General features: G+C 42.5%; 1 protein-coding gene across 2 annotated transcripts in view; it reads right to left on the minus strand.

Moving 5' to 3' along the window:
• The window catches only part of ADAMTS2 (ADAM metallopeptidase with thrombospondin type 1 motif 2), a 261,540-nt gene that overhangs the window by 184,512 nt on the left and 60,854 nt on the right, over window positions 1-16,174 (minus strand). The window contains exons 1-2 of one of the 2 annotated variants that reach the window (XM_040602874.1): window positions 2,684-2,961; window positions 1,378-1,739 (exon numbers count right to left, since the gene is read on the minus strand). The exons of the other annotated variant lie outside the window; for it this stretch is intronic. Of the exons in view, the coding sequence (XP_040458808.1) occupies window positions 1,378-1,739; window positions 2,684-2,771 (450 nt within the window). The 5' untranslated portion in view covers window positions 2,772-2,961. Of the gene's footprint in view, window positions 1-1,377; window positions 1,740-2,683; window positions 2,962-16,174 lie in introns of those variants that run through there. 2 annotated transcript variants of the gene reach the window in all.

Raw genomic sequence — 16,174 nt, forward strand, 5'->3', positions numbered from 1 at the left:
ACTCCGGCTTACACGGGGAGGAAGGAATAAGTTTCGCCACTGCCCTTACAGTTCACACCTGTGCTGATGAGGTTGCACAAGGCAAACAGCAGCTGTCAACAGGATCTTCCTCCACCTTTCAGCAGAGATCAACAAGGAAGAAGGGCTCTGGCTCCACCCAGTTCTGCAATGCCCAGAGCAAGTCAAAAACGATCAGTGCTAGGTACAGGGAGAGCAAAGAACTTCTGCTTCCCTACCAGAGGCAGGCTTGCAGGCTCATTCTCTGCTTTCTGAATTGTTCTTCTTGCTGAGCCCTGGTGTGCCTCTTGCCCTGTGCCAGCTGTCCACATCAAACAACTGCAACATTAAAACCTGCTTCTCAAAACAGGAATGCACATGGCTAGGAGAAACCACAGGAAAGAGTAAAGGGAGAAGCATTTGATTTCATTCCATTCTCGGATAGCCGACATACTATCTCCATACATGTTATCTTCTTGGCACAGCAAATTAACAACTTTCTATGATAAAATAAATAGAAATACAACTGACTCATCCTGGCTTTTTATGCAGAGAACAGAATGCATTAAAATTAAGTAATCTCAAAATTAGGAACTCTCAAGGGTAGAGCAAGAAAATACTGGCTGGATAAATTGTTCATGATCAAAAACGTAGCCCTTTTCTCACTAAACAAATTGCCGTGCAGTAATTACTGTTCAAATGACAGTATGACAGTTTAGGATGTCAGGGACAAACAGTTGTAATTTGACTGCTGACCATGCACTCCAGAACAGAGAACTGCAGCAAGCTGTAAAACACACAGTCTCACAAAATGTATCACAGGGAGCTGTTTTGCTCGTAAAACTCAAACTCTTTTGCGACTTTCCATCAATCACTGGATTAGGCAATGAAACTCACCAAATGAAAGATCCATGAAAAGACTGAATAAATTAAAAATTTTCCAGGGCAAAAAACCATGCTTTACCTACCAAATTTGCTTCCAGGGAAGTCCAGCCCATTATTTGGGATTAACTCTTGTAAAATTTCCCTTTGCAGACTGGAAGTGAGAAGTGGAAGCGGATGCCGAGCATGTGCCACTTCATCTTCTGTTTCAAAGCGTCAGACACCTCAAGTAACTTTACCACAAACCAATACAAATCCTGGCTTCAGCTGCTCTGTTCCAGAGTAGCTGCCACAGAGCATGTGCTCAAACTTGTAGTGCCACTGTCTGTAAAGAAGTGCCTGGTGCAGCGCAGCTATTCCCACACCAGGGAACATTACTTAATTTGCATTCACAGTTACCATATGAGGTGTGAGTTTCTGACAGTCCACACATTTTATATTTAAAGACTGTAGGAAATTAATGTAATTATCTTTGATAGAATAACAAAAGTAACTTACCAGTCCATCGCAATTGCTGATAGCGACTGAAGCGTTTGGCAAATCAGTGATATCCCCAACATAGAGGCAATTCCCATAGAGAGGTTCAATGTGAGTCTCATCAGAGTCCTCCTGCCATTCAACTGTTGCTCCAGGTGCCACTAGCCTGGAGTTTGGCCGCAACCTGAAGTGAAACTCTCTTCCAAAAACAGTGACATTGTAAAATATTTGCTCATTTGCTGCTTCATGTTGCAAGTCCTCCGCAGCTCTCCTGAAGCGTGCTTTTGGTGGTCCAGACACCAAGTGGGATAGGAACCTGCCCTCTGAATCGGTGCTGGTGGGGATGACAAGGCTGTAATCCTCTATATTCCTCAGAATTGGATCTTTACAGGGACAAAGCAAGAGAGGAAAGAGATACTAGAACTAAACACATCCTGATGCCGCGGGATTTTTATTCCATTATTCATTAGTGCAGCAGACACTTACATAAGGCGGATGGACACTGCACTCTGTACAGGCACTTCATTCACCAGCACCAAGTGTGCAGAGTTCATTCAAACTTGCCTTTTGCTCCCCAGAACATCAGCCGGCAGCGGGAGCCTCCCCACCCCACAAGGACCCCGCACTCCTGCCCGTACCGCAGGGTCCCACCACCCTTTGCTCACCCAGCCGGGACCCCGCACCCCCCACCCACCCGGTCAGTGGCCGGGTCACCTCGGGGACTTTGGGGCTACCCAGGTGGCCAGCTGACCCACTCCGGGATCTCGGAGGGGCAGGGGCAGGGGCTCGGTATGCAGGTGGCAAGCCTGCCAGAGAACGGCACGTCCCTCAAACTGCCCCCGGTGCGGCGGGGATGAGCCGGCCGGTGACGGGGAGGGCACGGGCAGCGATCGGCAGCGGTCTCCGCGGGAGCCCGCGGAGTTTCGGACGGCGGCGATGGCCGGGGCAGGAGTAGGAGGAGGCAGACGAGCTGCCATGTGCTTCATCCCGCACGGCGAACTCCAGGCACCGAGCCCTGCCCGCCCGCCCGCCGGGGCTCGCCCCCTCCGCGGGGCAGGCTGCGGGCGGCCGCGGGCACCGGCGCAGCGCTGTCACCGCCGGCGGGGCTCCCGCGTCCCTTTCCCCGTCCCCGTCCCCGCCTGCCGCTTGCAGGAAACAACTGGAAACCCGACAAAAGTAGCCGCAGAAGAAGTTCAAGGGGAGCGGAAAGCCGCGGGGCGACGAGCCGCCACTTCGGACGGGCGGGCTGCGAGGCACCGGCGGCGGCAGGGCAGGGCGAGCAGCCCAAAGGCGGCGGGGCGGCCGCGGCGTCGCGGCAGAGACCTACCTCTGTCCCCGGGGCGCCGCAGGGCGCCGGCGGGCAGGGCGACCGCGCAGCACAGCAGGAGGCAGGCGATGCCCGCCGGAGGGTCCATCGCGGCGGTCCCGGCCCGACGCGGGGGCCGGCGCCCGGGCTGCCCGCAGCCGGCCGAGCGCCGCGCCTCCCGCAGCCGGGGCGGGCCAGGCGGCAGCTCCGCTCCGCGCCTCTCCGCGCCGCTCCGCGCCGCTCAGCGCTGCCCCACGCCCCGCCGCCCGCGCATTCGCCCAGCCGCAGCCGCAGCGGCAGTGGCGGCCGCGCTCCCGGCTCGCAGCGAAGCAGAGACACCAGGAGGCGGCGGGGGTATAATACTGGAAACACAGGGCGTGCAGGAGTGAAGTCAGGCTGATTGACAGAGGCGCTGCCACACGGCGCAGCCGGGCCGAGGGGAGCGGGGACTGCCCGCCCTGCCGCCCCGCCGGGCAGCCCCGAGCGCCGCGCCGCCCCCGGGACCCTGCCGCTGCCGGGACCCTGCCTCTGCCGGCGGCGCTGCCCGGGCCGGGCCCCGGGAGCGGCGATGGGGCTTGGCCGGGCGCGGTTTGCAGCGAGAAGCGGCACCCCGGCGCCGGGCGCTGGGACCAGTGCCCCGCTGCTGGGGCCCGCGGGCTGCGCCGCCCCCGCTCCGGGCTGCGAATTCCCAGGGAACTGGTGGTCCAGGGAGACCAGGGCCAAACCAGGCAAACTTAAGGCACCTCGGCGTGAGTTTTGCTGGAGTCTTGGGTTCCCGCTGAAAGCAAGGACCAAATGGAAAAAGTGCCACCAACGCAGACAAGCCGCGATCAGAGATCTTCGTCTGATCGAATAAATTACTCCAAGCAGCCATTTCAAGGGAAAAATCATTTGGATTATTTGCTAATAAGACTGAAATTACTTGCTCCAAAGCAACCTTATATTAAGTATCCTGCAAATGGAGAGCCAGACCCTGAAAGCATTCAGGAGTACTATAAATACAATATAGAAAAAGAGCCTTTAAAATAATTAAATAATCAAGAGTGGCCCTTATGGAAAAAAACAAGTTATATTTGTTTCCATATGGCCAGGATAAATGCCATACCACTTATTCCTTTCAGATAATGTAGATATTTACTCAGCTGTTACATTATCATTTGCTGTTTTCACCACTCTAACCTTGCAGAACCCTAACAGCTCTTCTTGTTCGCCCACTGTCCTCGCCAGTCCATGGCCCCAGCTACCACAGGCCACTTCGCACTGTATCTGCATGGATATCCCTCTGGAAATCTGTATGCAATGGCTTCCTGCAGGAAGCTGGTCCTCTGCCAAGGAATTTTCCTGGGTATCCTTCACTCTTCTTGCTCCTTTAGAACTAAGGGTCCAATTATTACCTTCCTCCCCTATATTACGAGCACAAGTGAAAGGTATAGAACAGTAACAGCTAGATAGTACAGCTCAATGCCAGTGACTAGTTTTTACAGACCCCAAGCCTAATTATGGCAGTATGTGGTTTTGTGCTTGCTTGGTTTGCTGTTCTGGTTTGGTTTTCTCATTTTTTAGGTTAAGGATTAAAAGGGAAAGATTATTCTGAATAGTGGAGTAGATAATTTTTTATATTACATTCAAACATCCCTTTACTTATCTTTTCAAATTACCTCCGCTTGGGATTTCTGGCTGCACCGGGCTTCTCCCAGTTCTTCCTTTTGGTTTGTTTTTCTGTCGGCTTGTGTTTTGTTTTGTTTTGTTTGTGAGTCCATATTGAACAGCTTCTCTTACTTAAAATCTCATATACTTTCCTCAGTACATAGCTGGTAAAGTTCCAACTTCATTTTTATTGGACTTATATTTTAAGCTGATGATGTGGCTTTTTTATGTTCCATCCATCCCATCCTGCTCAAATTGAAATAACTTCTGCTCCTAAACTTGAAAGGGAGAAGGATTGGTCCTGTATGTGAAATCCAAGTTCTATTTGTATATGATGCATCTAGAAAAAAATAAGGAGACAGTATATTGTAGAAACACAAAACAACCCAGCCAATAGTTCTACTAATTAAGATGAATTTTTATCTTGAAAAAAATTGAGGTTAGAAAATATGCTTTAACATGGATAACAGCTGTACTGCACAGTAATGATACAAATAAAAAGAATCAGTAACTGCCTTCATGTAGTTTATTTCTATACAGAAACCAAGTTCTATGTGCATGTTATTATCTTATTGGGGGGAAGGGGGGGGGGGGGGGGGGGGGGGCGGGACGAGACCCAAAAGCTCCATGGGCTCCAGGGGTTGGTGGGGCTGTTTTACAACCTTCTTTAAGATTTTAAACAAAACCAAACTGAGAACAAGTGTCAAACAACAGCACCAGATCTGTAGTTGGTGTTTCCACTGAACTCACTGGAATAAATCCTGATCCCCCACTGAAGTCAGTGAGAGGTTTTGCCATTGACTTCAACAGAGCCAAGATTTTCTGCAATGGATTCACAATGCCAATTTAGACCAAGTGAGGATGTGCCACATGTGCAGCAATGACCCCATTATCCTTCCAGAGGAAAAATGGATCTGTGTTTGACCCTGAGGAGGTGGTCCAAGGCATGCCAACCACCACAGAGCCCAGAATGTGTAAAATTCAAGAAGACAAGTTCTTACATCCCTACTGTAAGTTCTTACATCCCTACTGTAACACTACTACAGCAGAGAAATTCAGGGGAATACCCTCCTCAGAACTAGTTCTTGCCCATTTCCTAAACTATTTGCCCAGGATTCTTGACATGGGCAGTCAAGGTCGCTGCCTAGGTAGGGCCAGGCCATGGCTGTCTCCAGCAGGATGCTTCAAATTTTTTTAGAATTAACTAGAAAAATTCAACATGAAATGTATGTACTGCTGCATTACTCATAGTCCACAAACCTCTAAATTAATTGGTATGAATGAAGTCACATCAAGTTTATTTTACTGGAATGAAGGGAGGAGGACTAGATACTGTAACTGTGCTCTGATAGTTTGATCTGAGGGTATGCCTATGCTGCTGCCAAACATGACTACAATCACACAGATGCTTGCCTTTGCTGGAGACAGGCATACAGAAAGGAGAAAATGATAGTATGTCCTGAATAAGTACCTAGTCTGAAGGAAAGGTGTTCTAGCAACTTATGCTGAAATATCCAAAGTTATTTTAAACAAGCTAGCTGAGGCATGAACGGCACTATAACTGAACCAACATGGAGTTCAGCACAGACTATCTGAGTATTTACCTGGATTTACAGATCTTCTAGTCCACACCAAGTCTGTGCTATCGGTTCCTGTTCTAGCTAGGGTACATCTGTATAAACTGCAGTCAAACCTTCCCTGTGGAGATGTTCTCTCAACATTTAATTTTGCTTAGTAAAATGAAAAGATCCTAAGCTTAAATCACCAACTGCTGCTATGGAAGTATTCAACACACGTATAACTGCACATTGCAACAAGCAACCTTGTAGCTGAGATTTCCAAGATCTCTGTTTTCAAGGGAAAATCCATCTTTTCCCAATGTTAGTGGGGCTGTGAGGGGAGATGCTGGACTGCAGAACTGTGCGCTTTCCAAAGGGCATGCCATCACCTGAACAGGTAAGAGTCTGCTTACAGCCCTCATGTTCCAAAGGTTTTACATGAGAGGTTCCCCAGAAAGGAGAGTTCTCATTTCTGACCTCCTTATGAGGAGTACAATACCTTTCTGCAAAAGGACTGTAAGTTGCCTGCATTGTTTCTTATGCAGATCATTGATTTCACCCTGAAGTGGTATGCCTACTTTCTGAATATGCAACATTAAAAAAATTAATAAAAAAGAATAAAAATTAAAAGAGCATGCCAGTTCACTTCCTCTACACTTGACATTTCCAGGCTCTATATTATCTGAACCCTTTTGCCATTACATGGCAATATTATATACTACCTATAAAAAACCCCATGTATTTAATGCTAAGTTTGAGGCAGCATATGCTAAAGAGCAGTAACTAAAACTGGAACAGTCCTGCCTTTTCCCCCCTTTACCTGAGCACAGTAATGAAACAATCCATCACAGAAAAAACAGACCAATGTAACAATTAATAAATTACCAAATCATCAAGCTCTTTTGAATAATTTAAGTTCCACTCCTTTTTTAAGAAAGTGCAAAAGAAATATTCTCAGGAAAAAAAAAAAAAAGTTATAAGAAACTAAATTAAAGCAGTAATACCCAGGCTAGTCACTTTGATTCCTGGAGTAAGAAATGCGGTATTGTTACAAAAAAATATGTACGTCTTTAATTGGTAACTAATAAAATCTTCCCTACGACAGGGGAGTTACTGATTGTATGAATATTGATTGACATCTTCTCTGCATGCTCATCCTGAGATTTTTGAGGAACAGCTCCTTAGCCCCCACCAGATTGCCCAGGCAGGCAGGTCGTCAGAAGACTTGGGTGATTCTGCTGAGACAGAAGCCACACAGGACATGCCCCAGAACTTCAGTGGCTTAAGGAAATTTATTGACAAAATTAAGCAGTTACACGGTAGTTTTGAAACCTGTCACTGCTGGACAATGGGGCTTAACTCTCCCTTTAGCTATCTAAGACTCAAGTGTACAGCCTTCCAGGACAGTAAGGAGCAGCAGGCATTCTTCCCAACCTCGCTCCGTGTGTCTGCTGCCCATGTAGGATACCTGCAGCCTGAGACAGTAAAAAGATCAGGCTGCCTGTAAATTGCACGGGCTAAAAGATTAATCTGCCAGATGCTGGCCACATAGGGACCAGCTGTGGACACCTTTGTGGGTCTGTGCTCATTGATAGAACAGGTTCAGATTGCTTCTGCACTGGCCCAAAGCTCCTACCTGACTACAGGCTTGCAGCTGAACTGTATGCACACGTGCGTTTGCACTCAGAGGCAGGGGAAGAAGTAAAAAAACCTAGGAGTAGGGATCCAAGTTTCCTTTACCTTCTTTTGTATTTGGTTCAGCCACTTTGTCCTGATTTTGTGGCCCACAGTAAACGTTCCATCTTAATTCCCCTTTACATTTTCTCTGTCAGCATAACACATAAAATTTCATTGTTACCAGTTCTTTCACTAAACATCTGTATTTAACTGCTAGTATAATTGTCTTTTGATAAATAGTACAATCCCTCCCCTACGTTTTCACCTTGATTATTTCTGTGCAGATTTATTGCCTCGCTATTAATATTCCAGCCATGTGATTTATCCCAGCATGTTCCCGGAATACTTGCCTTCCCTATATAAATATTTGAATGATCTTAATTTCAACTAATTAGTACTGGGACATTTGATTTCCCTCTTGAAGAATTCTCATTTGTTACTAACCAGTTCCTTTCCAGTTTATGAGATATCTATTTTGAGGGGAGAAAATAGAGTCACTGAACGAACCAAACACTTTTTCAATACTGTTCTACCCTTCTTCATATTGTTCATGTCAATCCAGTGCCAAAATAACTCTCCTAGGTCTCAAATCTCAGAAACATCAAATACACAGTCAGTGACAATAAAGCATTCCCATTCTGCCTGTCAACATGCTTCAGCCTTTACAGAAAGACAGAATTTATCTAACATCTTGTGCCACAAATTTGGGCAAGTCACTACGTTCAGATTTGTGCAAGATCTGGGAGACAGAACAAAAGTTAGATGGCCCTAAGATCTGTCACCCTCTGGGCATCTCTTTAACTGTCAGCTTCACCTACAAAGAAAGCTGCGGACAACTAGGCCCCAATCAAGGGGTTTAGTTTTTTTTTCCCAGTGCAAATCTAGCTATACGTAATTTTCCCTGAAAAACATTTAGCAAGTTTGGCCGAAATATTTTGGCTGTGTGCACTGCAGCTTTTTAAAAGGAGAAGAATCAACATCTTCCAGAAGAAACATGTCTGGAGGAAAAACATGTTTCTAGTCAACATATTAATTTATTGTTGAGAAAGAATTTTGACAGAGCAGTTTCAACCAGCCATACTTACAAATTGTTCTGCTAGAAAGAAATCATCTCAGAAGCATTTCAGCCATGCAGACTTCTTCACCCTCCAGAAAAAACCACACCACTCATTTTCACTGATTCACCCACTGCTGACAACATTTATCGGTTGTTCCGTCTAAGCATTGTTTCAGTGAGTAAGGATACACATGAAGAGTATACATTAAGAAAAAAAAGCAAAAATATTCTTTACAACTGCTAGAAAATGCCTCTGAAATATTTTTATATAAATCTAATTGAGTACAGACAAAAAGCAGGACTTTCCCCAAATGCATGAGTTAAGAAACATGAGAAATTTTTAAATTAAGCCTTATAAGATCTTCAGATTCAATTCTCTCTTCAAATAAAAAAAAATCTGCTTTCCAGTTGCCTATTTCACAGCTGTAACTCTGATAATAGGACAGCTTAGTAATTTATATCTTCACTAAAAACAAATACCCATTTCAAAGAGACCAGGAGATTTTCCAGCCTCAGAATCATTATTTGTATATTCGTATTGAAGTAGTGCCTAGAAGGCCCAGTGGAGACTGAGCTCTATTGAGTTACTAATACAGTGAAGAAAGTGACCTGCCTAAGTACAAAGTTCAGTGCAGCAGTTCAGTGAAACAAGTAGAAAAATAAGGATTTTCATACCAAAATCATGACAGGTGGTATAATCTTTCAAAAAGTCACCCCCGCAATCCTTATCTATTACTTGTAGACACACTTTTCAAATAGTATTTATTCTTTATGTCTATAAACAGTTTATCTGAATAATTATTACCTTTAACAACAGAAGTCTCAAGCTATTTCCTTTCTCCCTTCTCACCGCCTACACTACCACCTCGAGAGATGCCATGCATTTGCAACTTAGCCTTTTTTTTTTTTCCCTCCCTTAATCATGCTTTCTGGGAGCTACAAAGCTGAAAGGGACAAAAACCGTAAATAATTGTATCTTCAGAGATGAGTTTAAGCTTTAAGCAGTGGCAGAAATACTGAGTTCATATGCCAGCACTGTGCTTGATCAGAAAAGTCCTTACAAATTAGGTTAAGGAATATTTACTGCTATACAGAATCCTTTATTCTAAGAGGTTTTTCATCAGTCACAAAAATGATAAAATTTCTGTAGCTGCCGTTTAAGTATATAAGTAACTCAGAAGGAAAAGCACAAGAGATTACTGGGATCTTGTCCAATATGGAATATGCAGCCTCAAGTCAAACAAGCTCAGAAGGTTCATGGAATTTGACTCAGTGAGAACTGCCAACTCAGTGGGAAGGTCACAATCACAGAGCCTAAAAGATAGAGGAAAACACTTCTCAGGCAGTCAGGAGATGGAAAATTTTGGGGAATGTGCATTTTCTACCTTTATAATAGGAGATTTGTGTTGGAGTTGTGAATATTGCATTTCCTCTAGCTCCAGTTTCCAAGTCTGCCAAATTATGTGACATTGCGCATGGAATCTCTGCCTCATCCTTCAGTCATTCAGATGAAGAAATGAGGGCAGGGATTATTTAGGAATATTTTAAAGCAAGCCTCTTGCATCATTTGTCACTGAGAAAAACTCAAGACAAGGACTAAGACTAGAGTAATTCCTGTTCACCTTTGTAGTGCAGAAATTGAGTCCCATGACTGCCTTCTTTTTAGTACACTCGAGTGTGAGTTGGCACTCCTAGAGTGTACTATAAATTGTGTCACACCAGCATTGAAAGAAAATAGCATGGAAAATCTCTAGTAAGCCCAGGGCTATTATTGAAACACATGCAGTAAAACAACCAAATGTTTCTGGCTGTTCTTCAGCTTATTCTTCAAATGACATGATAGGGTCTAGTCTGTAATATGAATAGCTCTAACTTGGGTAAGCATGCTGTATGTTTGCCTTATAAACTAATAAAGCCGAGGTTATGCAAAAAATTGTTGCAGCTTAAGAAAGTCCAGTTTAGTGGAAATAATAAAGCAAGTTCACAGAAATGGAAATTTAAGGAAACACATTCAGAAAGCATAATAAGAAACAATTTTCACCTGAAAATTCAAAGCTGTAGAAAGCTGGCTTGGTGCGGCAAATGCAAATCATACATTAGGCATTTCAGAGCCCCAAGGGAACAAAGGGAAAATCTGGATGTTTCTAATGACCTTCTTCATTTCACAAATGTAATAAAATCACTTTCAAACAGATATCTAATGTTTCACAAATTTATAGCTGGCTTTTGCTCCACTTTCAACCAATAGCTGACAAGTAGACTGCAGTGCTCAGTCCATGACCTGAAAGCTTGTTAGCAGCCTTCCTTGTTCTTTGGTTCTTTGTATTGATTTCAGAGTATCACAGGGAGTATCTTATGATTGTTCCTGTCCTTTATAGACATATAAATCAAGAGTAAATTCACTGAACTCAGAGTTGTGACCCTCATGTGAAATGGATGTTAATACAATCAGAATCACCTACTGACAATGTGTTTTTGAATTATTTCAGCCTGCTGTGCTTATAGCATCCCAGCCTCTAACATGTAGGTTTTGACAATTATTTAACGTGCATTTCATAGTCAGACAGCAAAGAATCCCTAAACACAGAAGCAGGTGAAAAACATGAAGTATGTCTACTAAATGTGATACCCTACAGTTTATTTCCTCAGCCATCATGTGGTAATTTGGGGGCTTTGGGGCTGCCTGAGTTTCAAAATAGTTAACCAACCACAGCGTAGTATTTTATCAATCTGTTTTCATTCTCACAGTAATGATGTGATACTACATAAGGGATACTGTATCAATGATCAAAGTGCATATGCTTTGCATTCCCTGACAACCTTTCCACCTATCGTAACTTCTGGATTCTGTCTTCTTTAGGCAGTGTGATACATGAATTACTGAACTTCAAAAGCAGTCCATGTATCTTGTCTGTGTTGAAGATGAATTCTTTAAAAGCAGGAACAACTCTTTAATTTCTGATCTGTCTATGTTCACAAGTGTGAGGCTTGTTCATTTCTCCAAAGCACTTCTGAAAACAGCACAGCAGACCTGCAGGACTCCCTGCAGCTTTCTGCAGCTAGAAGGCATGTTTTGGTTGAGCAGACAGAGCCATCAGCCACCAGAAATAGCTGTGCCTTTCATTTGCATATTTGCTTCTAGCATTCCTGTTTACAACTGTTGATTATTCTTGCACACAGTCCTGCTAGGGAAGTGCCTGAGTACTAAAATGATCAAATTCTTGCAATGAAACAGTAGGTAAAATGACATCTGTCTCTTAATTACAACTGATGCAATTCTTGATAGAACATGTCTACCTAATGTCTTACAGTTTAATAAAACTGTAAAATATCCATCATCATTAGATGACATATTACAAAAATATTTAAACAGGACTAAATTATAAATAATCTTTCTACAATGAACTTTGGGCAAGTTCTGTGGAGACTGAGAACTTCTGTTGAATAGAGTACAGAACAATACATGCCCTGCCTAAACACGGTCGGTCTGTCATTGCTGGTCAGACTGAAGGCACCAAAACAGGCCAATGAATCAGTCAGACTCTATCAGTTTTGTAGACTCCAGGCTTCTGGCCTTCTCTGGAAATATTCCATACACTACAGAAGAGAATTAAGTTGGTTTTCCTTTTAAATCAAACCTACACAGGCTCGTAATCCATCAGGCAACTTCACAGCATATACACATCTGCATAATCCTCCTGAAGTTGCATAACTCTCCAGCTGTCCTCATAAGAGGGATTTCATTCTGTGCCTGACAGGTTTTGCAAGAAATACATGTTCTGTAGAATATGTGCGTACTGATGTGCATGATACTGAGGAGGATTCTTAAAACTAATCAGTTTTTAATCTCTGTACCTTCCTTTTGTAAAACCTGCCTTCAGGGTGGTTGTGTACACACAAACACAGATGCACAAACGAAGAAACTTGTATCAACTCCTTCGTTTCTAGAAGTGACTCTGGTTAAAATTTTCAACAAGACCCAAATATTCTTCTGAATTATATCTTCTCTTAGAAACACGCTTGAAATAATCTATAGAAATGTTATGTGTATCATGTCAGCTGGCAGTACTTAATAATTTAGTACAATGGTAATCATGGGACATCTCATATAGAGTGCTAAAACGTATGTAGAATCTTTACAGTTTTCAGTATTATAGCCATTTTCTAATAATGGTAAAGCCCAAACTCTATCCTGTTTTACATAAATTAATCAAAAGCACAGACTTCACCATAGTTTGTTGTAGTTCTGGGATCTTACAAACCATTCAGGCACTACCATCAGTAACAATCCTTTTCTTAACCCCAGAGCCATACTACAGGTAGTGTTTGAACAGTTTTTTAGATTCCTGACTGGCTGTTTTAGGAAGAAATAACTCTGAGTAAATTATACTGATTATAAAATACATCAAGAGCAAACAAAAGTGGAAATGCAGTTGTAGCACAAACCATACACAAATCTGACTTTGTCTACATGGAAAAATGAACTCTTCTTAGAGAGTTACAAATACCATCTCCATGATTCCTTCATCCCTTCACTCTAAGCTGTTACTCAAACATTACTTGCTACTGGATATGTATGCATCAAAAATATGAGCAATTCTGATTTTGAGGGACAAGGGAAAAAAAGCTGCTTTTTAGTGTATTCGAGAAATCTACAGTATTTCTTCCCCCAGGTGGCATTGTATTGTAGCTAGTAGCTGCCAAGTTCTGTTGGAAGAGAGAAAAGAAAATGCTCCTTACAACCAGTCTGAGTAAGTATTTCTATCTTTTCCAAGGTTACTAAGACAAAGAGTTGCTTCATTCTTTTCCAAGTTTGTTTAGAATTTTCTGTATTTCAGTGTTACACCTGTCTTGCTTACTGATGGTGTTCTCCCTGGCTTCATCCTTTAAATTCAGTTTTAGCACAGACATTGCCATGATATCGTACAAGATCAAAGCTTTTCATGAAGTTTATATTCTCTCCTGTTTTTAATTGGACATGGCAAGCACGAGAGGAAAAGGGAAATAGTCTTCAAAAAAAAAATGCAAATCTAATGGTAACTGAAGGATGGGCGGTACCTGGCAAGTGCCTAAAAATTCTGCTCTCAAACTTGAAGGGAGGATTGCAGTGCAACCTGAGCTGCTGGTGACCAGTGTTACTACATAAACTGATATTCACATGGCTCTGACCTTTACTAAGGCCTAACTGAAAATAGTTCTCAAAGCTCTCTGAGGCCATTAACTAACTAGATTTGAATTTTGCAGTTCAACCTCTTACAACTTTAATATGATTATGACAATATCAGTATTAGAGAGGATTAATGTACAGATTCTCTAAAGAAAATATGCCATTGGCAATTGCAGTGAATTAAGAGCCACGATTATAAGTAATTATTTGAATCACTGTAATGCCAAGTAGATTCAAACAAGACCAGATAATATTGTGCTAAATCCTATTAAATACAGTAAACAACTCACTATTTTGTACACATCTTACTGTTTACATAAACAAGACATAATAAATGTGGTAAGAAAATCACTGGCAGGGAGTGAGGGTATAACTTGCCTACATTCATACAGCAGGTCAGCTGAAAAATCAAGAATAGAATACAAGTCTCAATGGACCATGTAATCATTACCTCAGAACATAATCTAACATTACCATAATGAATCTGCATTTCACTTGGATAAACATTTGTTCACTGTTACAAGATTTGGTAATTTGGTACATCAGAACAGTGAAAGAACATGCAACTTACATTAAACATCTGCATTCAATCCTTTCTTAGATATTACTTCACATTAGATGTTGATCAAACAGTATTTTAAATGATGCAAGAAATGAAAAAGGGAAAACATACACATCATATGCTAAATACTTATACACTGAGAAAAGCAAAAAAAAAAATATTGATTCTTGTTTTAAGGTCAGCCATGTGCCTTCACCCTAATAGGGCTAATTACAAAAGAAAAAAGTTTACCGCTGCTGTTATAATCATTAAATGCTGCTTAGTCAAACTGTCACATTCATAATGAAACTATTTTACTTAGTTTAATATTTACGTTAACCCAAAATACCCAGCTATTACCCTTTATGTACTAATGCTCCCGTATGTTACATGGTGTTTCTCTTCACAACAAAAGAGAAGCTGAGCTCCATGGACCTGCACTCAGAAACTACAGGATCTGCCATCATGCGAACTTGACATGAGATTTCAAGGCAAAGGTCATCTCCTTCTCAGCACTATCCCCATCTCATTCAACAGGCTTCTGAACCCACGGTTTCCATCTTCTTCCTAGGAACTCTTTAGCTGCGCAGGGGTTCATATTTTTTCATTCCTGACATGACATTTTAAATTGTTTAAACTGAGGGACCAGAGAGATTGTTACTGTAACCGATCTGCAGGTATTCAGATCTCTCACACACATACCACATGGCTGCTTGGAACATCATGGCAACGGCAGTAATAGAAGGTTGGATAATACTGATGAAAAAAAGCTTGCATATTTATTTTAGAATAAGGCATCAAGGGAAATTAAAATTGATCTGAAAGTTCAGCAATCAATTTGGGTTTGAATACAAGATTGTTTGGAGGCTCATCCACTTTTTACTCTGCAGGCTGATCTTGCATCTGCCCATTTTCTCTCTGTGCACACTATTGAGACAAAGATACAGCTTACTGTGAGCAAGTCTATGATGTGCTATCCACTGCAAAAGAACTGGAAGAAAATGTTGAGTTTTTTTCAATTAAGACAGAGGAGCAGACATTTCCGACTGAGACGCAGCAGATGGCTGCCAGAAAATGGTAAAGAATCCAGGAAGATGAAGGGCGAGGCAGCCTGTGGGCTTTGGAAACGAGACAAGAAACCAAGAGCAAATAAAGTGTTCTGTATATGCAGGGCAGAAAGGTTTTGAGTGGCAAAAGTGTATAGGACTCTGTCTTCATGTACTTTTGCTGGCATCCTTTTGGTCCTGCTGCAGTTAGCTTCCCGTTGCAAGTTCAATTCTAAACAGAAGTGCTGCACGTCAGCAATAATTTTGCATTCCACATATGACAAGGAAATGTGTCTATAAGTGCTCTGCTCTGGCCTTTTTGGCCTTTTTTCAATACAACTGTAACTGGAGCTGTATTTCCTGGGAAAGGTGGCCTTATTCTGGTACAGCAGTACTGCAAATACTTTTCTTAATATTGAAAACAGTTAGCATTGGAAGGGTTTAGACAATTCCACAGGAAACCCATCTAGCTGTGGAGCTTAAGAAACATTTTATTAGCAGTACTAACAACCTTTATAATAATAATAGGCAAAGTCAGTACTTCCGTTCATTTACGTTAGAAGGTGTTGATACAGATGCTTTCTTTGGCAAGATATGTTATTGTAATGATCACATTTCAGAAGGGTGGGAGAGGAATTTCTTCTGTAGCTATCTAAAAATAGTTTTTGAGATATCCCAAATGCAAGCATTTTTAGCTTCTCATTCTGAATAGTTCTGCAGTTGCTTATCTGAAGCCTCAAGATAAAATGTAATCAGATGCAGTAACACAGGACTGCACATCAGAGTTCAGATGTATATTATTTGATCATGGCTGAGGT

Source organism: Falco naumanni, chromosome 8 (genome assembly GCF_017639655.2).
Source record: "Falco naumanni isolate bFalNau1 chromosome 8, bFalNau1.pat, whole genome shotgun sequence".
Classification (NCBI taxonomy): domain Eukaryota; kingdom Metazoa; phylum Chordata; class Aves; order Falconiformes; family Falconidae; genus Falco; species Falco naumanni.